The sequence below is a fragment of the Blennius ocellaris genome (genome assembly GCF_963422515.1).
Source record: "Blennius ocellaris genome assembly, chromosome: 22".
NCBI classification, from domain to species: domain Eukaryota; kingdom Metazoa; phylum Chordata; class Actinopteri; order Blenniiformes; family Blenniidae; genus Blennius; species Blennius ocellaris.
Genome location: NC_137671.1, coordinates 9,791,472 through 9,803,062, shown reverse-complemented (window position 1 = coordinate 9,803,062; position 11,591 = coordinate 9,791,472). Strand labels below are relative to the sequence as shown.

Sequence of the window (11,591 nt, the reverse complement as noted above, 5' to 3'; positions counted from 1 at the left end):
ATTCATGGGCTGTCCTGAGATGATCATGTTGATAACTTGGTATAGAAACGATGGATGGATGGATGGATGGACAACACAGTGGCAAAAACCTTCATACAATTTATGGATATAAGCTTTATGCATGTCACCACAATGTCCATTTCGAAGATTATAAAACTTAAAACATTAAGCTTGACATCATCAAGTCAAATCTAAAATCAATGCATGTAAATAAATAATCAGTACAAGAAATGATTGTTACAGAAACTCTCCTGGCTCCATTTTTCCCACATGACCAATCGATCTGTGTCTCCATTCATGCAGCTCTTACTCATATAACACAGACTATCATTCCCAGGAGCACCTCCCCCCCCAAAAAAAAATAAGAAGGCCCGGTTGTCCAATTGGACCCAGAGTGGGACGGATCCTGCTGCAGACCAGAAACATCTGGAGAGTTAATGCAGACGTCCAGATACTATAGACGCAAACACGTCACTTCTCCAAAGCTTTCAAATGCTTGAGTCCATTTCAGATGGAGTCTGTTGCTCATGTGTGCACACATCTGCTCGACATGAAGACACAGAGGCTCTCTGTGGCTCTACAGATGATGTTGGGTGGGCGGAATGACACGAAAGGTCAAAAATCCCAAAGACTTTTCTGTTGGGCTTTTTGTTGTTCTCCCTGAATGACTATTAAAAACAATCATGGGCACATCTGCTTGCCTGGACTGACAAAATATTAAATATATATTGTCTTATTTTGACTTGCCTGTTGGCGCCTGGAGTCCTATCTTTAGTTAAAGGGTTAACTATAATGGTTTTTATGTTTTGTGCTTTACATATCTGAGGACTACACAGGGCAGGCTTTTATTTTTTTTCCCCTCTCTCGAAGTCAGCTCCCATTGTTTTGGAATTCTTTGTTTCCTGTGGAGGTCTGATACTCCAGCTCACTCTCACGTCGTACAAGTCTTCAGCACTCGCATGTATTCCTAAACAAAACCCTCTTACGTCGACATCACTTCTTATTTATCAGGATTTCAGGTTAAAGATGCCAGCAAAGGACATCAAAAGCTTGTGGAGATGGCATATCCTCTCCTTCGAACATTAAAATTCCCACCAGATGTAAGTCCTTCTCGACTGCCAGGAATCTGCTTTCAGGGCATTTTGCCAGCGCAGCTGAAAGCAGCAGCAGCAGCAGGACATGTATTGGAAACACATCACTCTAAATATGATCATTGAGAAATGTAAAGTGCTTCCAAGATTTACAGGATGTTACGCAACTAATCTGGATGTACAACCTTGAAAGTAAAGCCTGGATTTCTACCGTTAGCAAAAGGAATTTCACTCTGGAGAATGTGCAATCATTGTTTTTCATTCCAACAAAAACTTCACCTCCAAGGAGGGTGGGGGTTCTTTTGTTTGTTTTTTTTGGTAAATGCTTTGGTTTGCAGTTCTCAGAGCTGTCCAAAACTACTTTTCTTGATGTTTTAAAACACTCTCGAGGAAGAGAAACCTCACAAACAAACTCCAGAGCAAATGAGGGTTTAGTTATTGTGCATGACCTAGATTTACCAAAAAAATTTGAAAACATGACTCAAAATGGAATGCGTATTGTGGGAATCAATTAATAGACGTTGCTCCAGGCGATTTGTGTTGCAAGGTTTGAAGTTGAAAACAGCATATATTCTTTACAGGTCACCGGTCCGTCACAGGGCAAACACAGAAAAAACAAACAACCACACACATCAACAGTTAGATCATTTCTCCAGCTGGAGCAACTGAGCATTGCGGTGAAATGTGTTCAATCATAACTGACAGCTGCTTCTGACAAATATTGTATCTTATCCGCTGAGACTTATTTTTCGCCCAAACATTGCTGGAGCCAGACGACTTGGTGCCAATTCAGGCCATGTTCTCGTGATGCCACACCAAAACAATCGTGTGTGGATAAGTGTGAAGGACAGCACAATGATAGACGGGACTCAAGTCGCCACACATCTGTATTATTCACCCAATTCTTTTATTTTGTTCTATGAGGTGCGAGGGTAGCACTAAGTGGACACGTTGTATAGATTTAATATTTAGTGGGATAACATGTAATATTTTCAAGTACCTGAGCTGATACCCAAGGTGATAGTCCGAAATACAGCAATCAAACGCACAATTTTTTAACACCTGATGGCTAATTTTAGATTCACCATTTAACCTCAAAGCGATGTTATGACTGTGGATAAAGCTGGAGTACTCATATAGGGAGTTCATGTCAATGTCACATCTCAACAGGAGTGTGCTCTTTTTTTTTTGTCTTTTCACTTTATATCTATCTTACTTGTATTTATTACAGAGCATTTCCCTGAACTGCAGTATACCAAGGTTCTCATTGGGAATTACATGGTAAAAATAACTAATGATAAAAAGCTAAAGTGATGGACAATGGACCATGCTTGTTCTGTTGCACCTCTTTCAATAGTTGGGGGATATTTCAGTCTATACTTAAATTGTTGGCTAGGAAAAAGACACATTTCAGATTCTTCATTGCTGTGCTCATGCAGTTTAATGCTCATTTTCACAAACATGATTACAATTGCTTAAATTTTTTTTTTATAAAATGTGTGTTGCATCAAATGAAAGCACCATTTACAGCGGTGAGAGTGTGATTTCTTACAGTATGGATTTAGATCACTCAAGCCTGGCTTTGAGCCAGGAGTATTCTCATTATGTGGTGAGTGTGCAAATAACGGTCTCATCCTCTTTCATACCAGATAATAGCAGGACTGACAACATCAGTTTCCATTGCACGTGCATCATTAGAAGTGACAATGAGATGATAGATGATAATTTAGTTTCCGATTACGTACTGTATCATAATCTAATTTTACAAATGGGATTGAGAACGTTGTGGGTTCATATCCTGGCTGGGACTTTCTGTCTGGAGTTAGCGTGTGTACCTACAGTCCTCCCACAGCCCAAAAACAAGCATTTTTGATCAATCAGTGACCCCAAATTGGATTGACAACCACTTTAAGCTACTTAGATTTTTCTTCTAAAATTCTTGAAACTCTTTGTAACAACCAACAATGTAATAAGGGCCAATGATGTAATACCAATAATGTAACAATTGTAGCTTTTTTCAATTCAATAAAGTCCATCACATAATTTCTTGTCAGTAGAGTAATACAATATTTGATCCCCTATTGTAATAAAATGTTACTAATAAAGTAATATAAACTATATATATAGGGTTAGAGTTAGGGTTAGGGCTGCAACTCCGCTGTTGTTGGACTGCCCCTTTAAGAAAAGTCACGTGACGGTCACATGACACGGAAGTTGACAGAATCGCTGCAGCGTGGTTGTGTTTACAAGCGTGTCGTTTACATGCTGCAGGAAGACTTGTTGTGTACCAAAACAACAAAGTTTTCATCTTGAATCCATCCACCATTTGTTCCCCCGTTTCCAGGACAGCAGTGTACTTTGGTTTCTTCGCTACAGCGGGCGGAGGTCCCTGCCTCCAATGTGAAGGTAGGTCTTTGTGCGGGCTTTAGATGTTGTTTTGATTAAATTGACTGTTTTGCACGCACAACCCACGTTTTGGCACATATTAAGATGCCATTAGCTTTTTCAAATAACTGACAATGTTTTGGAGGCGTGTGGCATGTCGTATGCTATGTTAGCGTGTAAGCCTTTTATATAGTGAAACCTGTGATGTTTGGGAAAAGCCACAATGTCTGTATTATTAGCAATGGGTCCTCATTTTATTTTCCATTTGACACCTCAAGTTTGCCCTCAGCACTATGTGTCTATATGCCTTGATTAACATTACATTCAGTGCATAATTTTTTTACATTCATAACTTGTTTTCTATTCTCTCTTAGGAACAAGTAAAGACTCAGCCATTATTTAGAAAAGTGACCATGAAGCAGGACATCGAGGCAGTGAACGTCCCTGCATGCTTCATATCTGACCATGAGGGTTTCCTTGGAAGCATCAAAAACTTTATCGAAGACTTTGTGGTGACAGAGATAGACATATCTGGGCAGCAGGTCCAAGTAGCAGCAGCAGCTGCAGCCACACAGGCATCGGGCTGCACCTCCTCCTGTGGAAACAGCAAAGCCTCTGCAGACTGTAAGGACTACAGCGACTCTTCAGCATCACAGGATGCTGATGTCTCCTGGGAGTCGGGGGCAGACGTCCCTCTGCCAAGTCTGGAGAGCTTTGATTTGGGTGTGATCTTGGGTCAGTCGGTGAGCGAGGAGCTCGAGCAGTTTGTGCTGACTCTCAGAGATAAAAAGCCGACTGGTCTCGAGCTCTCGCTGGGATCTTTTACCGACAAATACCAACGAGCCAATGTCCACCGGGCTGTGAGACACCGCTTCCCCTTCCTCATGACGGTCACCATCCAACCAGAGATCAGAGTGAGGGAAGACCCCGACTACAGGGAGCTCTCCCAGCTGGTTAAAGACGACGAGGCTGAGGACTTCTTTAGGTTTATAGACGCTAAAGTCCGAGGCTCGTCGTATACGTTTGGACCCGATGACAATAAGGAGCACAGGACAGCTGTCCACCACTTCCTGAACCGAAAGTTTGGGAAATTGGTTGAGACGAAAAGCTTCAGCGATCAGGGGAGTACATCGATCTCTGTTAGGTTGAGAGAGCGAGGGAGGCCGAAGAAGCGGACCGCGGAGGAACGCAAGGAAGAAGACATCTACACGGGTACGATGAGGGAATGCAGCATTTTGGAATTTTGCTCTTAAATAAGATATAAACGCCCACAAATAACAGAAAATACACTTCTGTGTGTAAGCTGTGCACATTCACGAAATAAAAACTCACATTTGCTATTTTGATGGGTTAGGGTTAGTCTTCCAATAAATTAAAATATGTACAAATTGTTGGACACTTCAATTAAATCACCTATTCTACCAAATTTAAAAGAAACAAGAAACAAACAAACAAAAATCCTTTTAAACCAACTGAAATCTATTCACAGATGGAAGAATAACATTTTTTGATTCATAATGCATACAGTGAAAATGCAACGTCGTCAGTCAGGGTTTATTCACTCTATCGTACAGAGAGTACGATTCACATTTTAAATTTCACAGTCAGACCAAATATACAGGTGTGTTTTGTGTTTTTCAGCTTTCACTCTGTGTAAGGAGAACCTGGAGACTCTGGAAGCCATCAGCTACATGGCGGCAGCTCTCGGGGTCCTGCCGTCAGATTTCACCTACGCCGGGATCAAAGACAAGAGGGCCATCACGTACCAGTCCATGGTGGTGAAGAAGGTCTCACCTCAGCGGTAGTGTCTCGACATCTTCCTGGATTTGATTTGTTGGGGTTATATTTAATCTATGACTGTTACAATGAATGTTTGCGCCAAATGACAATTTTTTTTTAAATGTGATTTTTAGGTTGAGAGAGAAGACGTTGGAGTTCGAGAGGAGGGGCATGCGTCTGTCTCAGGTGCGCTCGGTCAACGAGCCTCTCAGGCTCGGGCGGCTGACGGGGAATCACTTTGACCTGGTGGTCCGCAACCTGAGGCCACACAGAGCCAGCGACACACACGCCCCCCCCGGGGCAGATGGACACACTCGCCTGGCAGCCCTGGTGAAGGAAGCGGTGGAGAACGTCAAGGTTGGATTAATTTGTGTTTTTTTTTAATCATTTATAATTGTTCGAAGCGGTGGAAGCCTTGCGACTGTAGGCAGAATGACAGAATGACTCATCGTCTACACTTCAAAAATGTTGAATATAGAACAGACGCTGTCAGTGAGCGATGGCTGATATAATGGAGAGAAGGAAGGTGCCGAAGGGAAAAGGTGTAGGAAAGTAGGTAACATCAGCTCCAGGTACAAGCTGTTCAACCATAAACCAGACAGAAATGGGGCAGAGACTGTTGTCGGCACATTTTCAGTTCAGTATGTGCTCGTACGTGCATGTTATTAAAATAAAATCCAGACTTCTTAAAGTCACATCGTTGTTGCAACCGTGAAGGATTTCACACTATTCTCTACATTGTCTACTCTTTCACAAAAATACAATGTTTATAATTTTTTTATACTGCAGAACAATTATGCCTCCTAATATTCCAAACTGTGCAAATAGTATGTTTAACCCCAAAAAAACATAATCAACTGTCTTGATGTACTTTAAATCGTAACATGTATTGTGTATAAACGTGTACTGTCAAGCTGTGTCGTGGTATCTAAGTGGTATTAGTCCCAAATGAGGGAATTTCTAGTGCCCCGATTTCTAAGTGGAAATAAAAGATTTGTTATTGAGACTCAGATTGTGGGTTTTAGTCGTCGGTGTGACTGTTGACAGTCGGATGCAGGTGTAGTGTCGCCTGCTTCGTGTGAAAAAAAAAAAAGAAGAAAGAAAAGCAGCATGTCGTGTTTCTTCAGCTGCACAGCCACAATCTCATCGTTTCCCCTTGTAGACCAGAGGTTTTGTAAACTACTACGGGCCGCAGAGGTTTGGGAGCGGACAGGGCGTCCAGGCAGACCGGGTGGGACTCGCTCTACTGAAAGAGGACATGGTAAGTGTCGGAGGAAGCTTTCTTGTCCAGGAGGCTTCAGCCAACAGTGGTGATGTCTGTCAATCGTGTGTGTCAGGTGAACGCAGTGCGACTCTTCTTCACTCCTGAGGACGGCGACGATCCTCAGAGCCTCGCAAAGAGACACTTCCTCCAAACTGGTGAGACCCGAGATTTCATCATTTGAAGACTGGTGTCTGTATGAGTCTCTCTGTGCATGTCCGGACTTTGCCCTTGTTGTTGACATAATATAAACACTCCAGTTTGTCTGCTCACATTAGAGATCTGGAGAAGTTCATCATGCTTTTTGTTAAAACGTCATGTTTTGCTTTGATAAAACAGCTCAAATCTCAGCTCTTAATAGCTGTTACATAAAAAACTTGTAAGAAAAATCTAATTGTAATTGCTTTAATGCTGCTTATTGAAACAGAAATTAAGTTATTATAACTTGTTCTTTTGACAGATTTTCTAAGCAATTATAAGCATGAAACAACAAAGTTTTTTTTTATCATAAATACAGAAAGATTTATTATTATTTTTATTAAAACTGCTTCACAAGGACAAAAAAAATCATATTAAAACATACAGACCAGTAGGATGGAAGAACATGTGTTTTAAATGGCATTTTTCTTTTCGGTTGTGCCTCGCTGTCTTCGTCTCTCGATCTTGGGCGTCTCTCCATGTCAGACAACGCCAAGGAGTCCCTGGTGCTGATGCCTCTGTCCAAAGCCAGGGAGCGGCTGATGCTCCGGGCCCTGAACCGCTACGGTACCGGTGTGGACGGCTGCACTCAGGCCTGGCTCAGCCTGCCGCACAGCATGAGAGTTTTCTACCCTCACGCCTACTGCAGCAGGTCAGCCGAACGGAAACGACAAACAAACGCACATTGTTTTAATGCCATTCTCGTATTTGCCAAAGACGTTTTTGAGTGTAATTCTCTTGAGTCATTTAAACACATTGATTTGGAAGAGGAAATACTCACTCATGCTTATTTACATTAATTATTTATAGAGTATGTGTTTCCATTGGTGGTACATCTGGTTAACCCTGAGGGAACCGGTTTCAAATCTGAGGCGCTGTAGTAATCCAGTGTAAAATAATCTAGTCCCCCAAGTGCCAAAGAGACGCACCCCAACATCCTGCTGATCTGATGGTGTTTTTTTTTTTTTTTTTTTTTTTTCCTTCTTCAGGATTTGGAACGAGGCTGTGGCTCACCGGCTCTCCACGATGGGACACAGTGTGAGACAAGGAGACTTGGTGTGGATGCACGGAGGATCCAACAAAACAGAGTCTGGTGAAACCGGTGCTGCTGAGGTAAGAGGAATCAAGAAATAAGTGTATCTCCTGCAGATAATAAGTGCTGAACTGTATTTGTTTTTGTTTGTTTTTTTATTCAATTATATATCGTTTGTGATCTCTTTATCACAGGACAAACTTTAAATATCAGAACTGTCAGACACAACACTCTGGTTTGTTTTTTCTTTGTTGTTTTTTTTTTAGATCCACGTCGTGACGGATCAAGAGGAGCAAAAGGGAGTTTACGCTCTCGAACATGTACGAAGGCTTGAAGACTATATCTAGATTTACAAAATGAAATTCTCATATTTTTTTTCATTGTGAACATTACAACAGTGACCAGGAAAAAAAGTTGGAACGAGCAATAAAATGCAGCTCCTCGTCTGTTAATATTTTATAATCGTACATTGTGACGTTCTAATTGGCATTAATAAAGTCTAAAGTGTTCGTTCCTGTATCCTCAGGTGTTATTACCGATGCCAGGAAACACAGTGAAGTATCCAGAAAACTCCATGGGGTCTTGGTACCGGGACAGACTGACCAGAGATGGGCTGGGGGACTGCCGCTTCAGAGTGGGTGGTCTCAAACTGAACGTGCCCGGATGTTACCGCCCCCTGCTGGCACTGCCACACAACCTCAGCTACCGGCTGCAGCGAGCGGCAAGAGGGACGACCGGAGAAAGACAGCAGGACAATGAATCTGACCAGCTCGCTCTTATTTTAAACTTGGACTTGGACTCGTCCTGTTACGCTACCATCTGCCTCAGAGAAATCATGAAATGTGACCCTTAAAGCTCGTGGAGACGTTACTGTTTTATTTGTCTGACCTTTTAAGGTGATGTAAGTTTTGTGTTTTATTTTTTAGCTAAAAAGTGTCATCTTTTTTTTTTCTTTTTTTTGTTTGTAATATGATTGAAAGTGATTGTGACAAAAATAGTTCTTTTTTTGTTTGTTGTTGAAGTTTTGAGCATAAAAGTGTTAGTTTAAAAAAAAAAAAGAATTAAGAAGTGCAGTCAAAAATGAACGACCACTGCCACCGGTGAGTGTCAAAGCATGTAAACAGTGATTCATTTCTAATGTTTTTTAGATTTTTTTTTTAAATTCTGTGCGTCTTCATTTTGAAATATATCTAAATGTACTGATTAAAACATTTATGCCACACCTTTATTTTCTGTCGTTAATTCTTACAGTGTTATGCATTTTTAAAATGTCAAAAAAAAAAAAAGCAATGTTGCAGATGCATTTTTATAATATATGGCTAAGTTGATGTTTTGAATGGGTTCATTTATTCTCTGTATTTTATTAGATACAGAAATAAAACAACTAGATATGCAAACAATCACGATACAATCCAAAAGTAGAAGTAAATGATTACATTTCAATAAAAATGTGTTAAAATTATAATTGTTTTAAATAAAAATCCATGAAATCAACATTAATCCACTCAATTCCTTTTAAGTTAATGGGCCTCGGGGTTACAGAATTGGGCTGGGGATTGCAGGTTCAAATCCCACTGCGATCGTGACTCAGAGAGCGTCATGACCCTTGACCCACACTGCTCCACTTTTTTTTATTATTATTATTGTTGTTGTACTGCTCATTAATCACCACAAGGTGGCGACATCAGACAGCCTCCGTGTGGGAAATATCGTCAGCGCCCATTCTGCTTCAGCACGACCTAAAAGATAATATAAAGAGCTGACAAGTTCAGTATGAACAAGTGGTTGTGTGTTAATTCACCCTCGCTTCAATTGTATTAACCTTTTTCTATCTGAGAAGAAGCAGCGCCTTAAATGATCCTGTTCTGTATTTTCTGTACATGAATCCACCGCTGCAGCTCATAAATTCCACTCTCATGTACATACAGAGTGAGGAAGCCCTTTAAAGACCCAATAAAAAATATAATGAAGCATAAACCTGTGGTATAATCACGCTGCTGGCGGGCAGCTTTCCATCTGCATTAAAACTGAGCCAACTTTGAGTCCTGAGACGAATTTATGGAAATTTGATGAGAATGTTTCAAGACAGCAGGATATCCAACCTCTCATGAATAACTCATGTCAGATATGCCCACCAGCTATTTTTTTTTTAATACTCTGTATACTGTAAGAGGTGTGAAATGTTACTGACTCGATGGGTGGAGGTGGGCTCTGACACGCAGCCTGTCATCAATCCACAGCACTGCCTGATAAATGTACCTGCCTTTGAGCCAAACTGTCTGCCAACGAGACGCATTAGCAGTAATGAGTTTCCCCACTTGAAGCGTACGGTTACCTAATGACACACCATCCACTGATAAAACTGAAATCCATGTAGTCACCCAAAACTTTGATATTAAAGTTGTTGTTTTTTTATGGGAGGAGGCAAACTTTATCTGGAGAGGAAGGGTATTAAAAAAAGATAGCATATTGACCCTAAGGGCAGGGAGCATTGTTCATTGTTGGGAGCATGGGGATGACGATAAAGATACTGGATACATATCGTTTTATTTTTTTTACAAATGTATGGTTTTTGATGTATTATTGGATATTGTTGCACATATGCAACCAGTATTATCAATATTGTTTTGTTTTGGCAGGTTATGCCTATTTATCGAATCAACATCTGCACTGATCTTTCTTTCTTTCTTGAGCGGCGGGAATGGTTTGGACGAGCTGGAACCAGCAGATGGCGGTAGTGCAACTGCCAAGTGAAGAAGAAGAATAAGAAGAAGAAGAAGAAGAAGAAGAAGAAGAAGAAGAAGAAGAAGAAAAAGAAGAAGAAGAAGAAGAAGAAGAAGAAGAAGAAGAAGAAGATCTGTACTGCATTGTCCAACTCAAGGTTGCAGGGGAATGAAGCCATCCATCCATCCATCCATCCATCAGACTTTAATGAGTAATGTGTTCGATAGATTACCCATATTTCTCAACATATAAATGCATGCAGTAATACTAATGTACCCTCTGATGTAGAGTTTGGCCATTAAAGAAATAGTTTGTCATCTTGTGATTGTGTACAGAGGGTAGGATGCTTCATGGTCCTCCTCGGCGATGGCTTTTCCCCTCAGAGAGACGGCAGAGTGACTTCTTCTCGCACCCGCGGGCCGTTTCCTGTTCAAGCCGGCTGTGGATAAATGTCGACCCACTTCGGCAGCGTAGACGACAAATTTATTACTCGTCCGGTTAGTTGAAGGGCCGAGCGAGGGGCTTGGGAATGGGCGAGGAAGTCAGGGGTTATGAAAGACACTTAAGCATGCGACATACTGAGGGAGGGGTGATGAAAGGCACCATTCTTTATAGTGTCCTCGATGTTTGCCTTCTACTTGAAACATGTTTAAGAATTCTCTCATGGCGGAGCTTATTGGTTTGTTCAGTTTAAGTGTTGGGACCCTTATCCGCTGACGGTTTGGGGAAACTCCTGGAGTCACTGATGAGGAGGAAGAAAAAGACTGACGATGGATTAGAAGGATTTTCATGAAAGAAGAAAAAGAGGCAAGGAAAAAAAGACTTAAACCAACTGAAGCTCAGTAGAAACAGAATGACGTACACACACACACACACACACACACACACACACACACACACACACACACACACACACACACACACGATTAGTCATATAAACATCTCAGTGACCTTTGACCTGTCTGTCTTCGAGTCGGCTGATTGGCAGGTGGCGCACGTTGTTTTCACTGGTGCAGACACTGACATGTGTACCTGTGCGCCTCTCGAGCTTGTCTGTGCCTGCGAAACACAAAGTGTGTGTCCTTTTTACTGTCGTTTGCAGAGGATCGTCCAGACGGGA

General features: G+C 41.4%; 1 protein-coding gene across 2 annotated transcripts; it reads left to right on the top strand.

Annotated features, from left to right (window-relative positions):
* Nucleotides 1–3,370: 3,370 nt before the first annotated feature.
* On the top strand, nucleotides 3,371–8,863 carry pus7l (pseudouridine synthase 7 like). Of its 2 annotated transcripts, XM_080518415.1 has the most exons (10): nucleotides 3,371–3,497; nucleotides 3,851–4,688; nucleotides 5,118–5,277; nucleotides 5,390–5,612; nucleotides 6,418–6,516; nucleotides 6,593–6,674; nucleotides 7,201–7,366; nucleotides 7,704–7,827; nucleotides 8,014–8,067; nucleotides 8,274–8,863. In XM_080518415.1, exons 2-10 carry the CDS (start codon nucleotides 3,890–3,892, stop codon nucleotides 8,598–8,600), a joined length of 2,034 nt encoding a protein of 677 aa, XP_080374541.1. In that variant the 5' UTR covers nucleotides 3,371–3,497; nucleotides 3,851–3,889; the 3' UTR covers nucleotides 8,601–8,863. The 2 variants fall into 2 exon arrangements, with proteins under 2 accessions (XP_080374541.1, XP_080374542.1); XM_080518416.1 differs by lacking the exon at nucleotides 8,014–8,067.
* The last annotated feature ends 2,728 nt before the right edge of the window (nucleotides 8,864–11,591 follow it).

Bases quoted from the DNA above. Each gene is read 5' to 3' on its own strand.
- pus7l (XM_080518415.1), top strand. From the start codon at position 3,890: ATGAAGCAGGACATCGAGGCAGTGAACGTCCCTGCATGCTTCATATCT. The intron at 6,517-6,592 runs GTAAGTGTCGGA...CGTGTGTGTCAG, and splicing joins CTCTACTGAAAGAGGACATG to GTGAACGCAGTGCGACTCTT. The intron at 7,367-7,703 runs GTCAGCCGAACG...TTCCTTCTTCAG, and splicing joins CCTCACGCCTACTGCAGCAG to GATTTGGAACGAGGCTGTGG.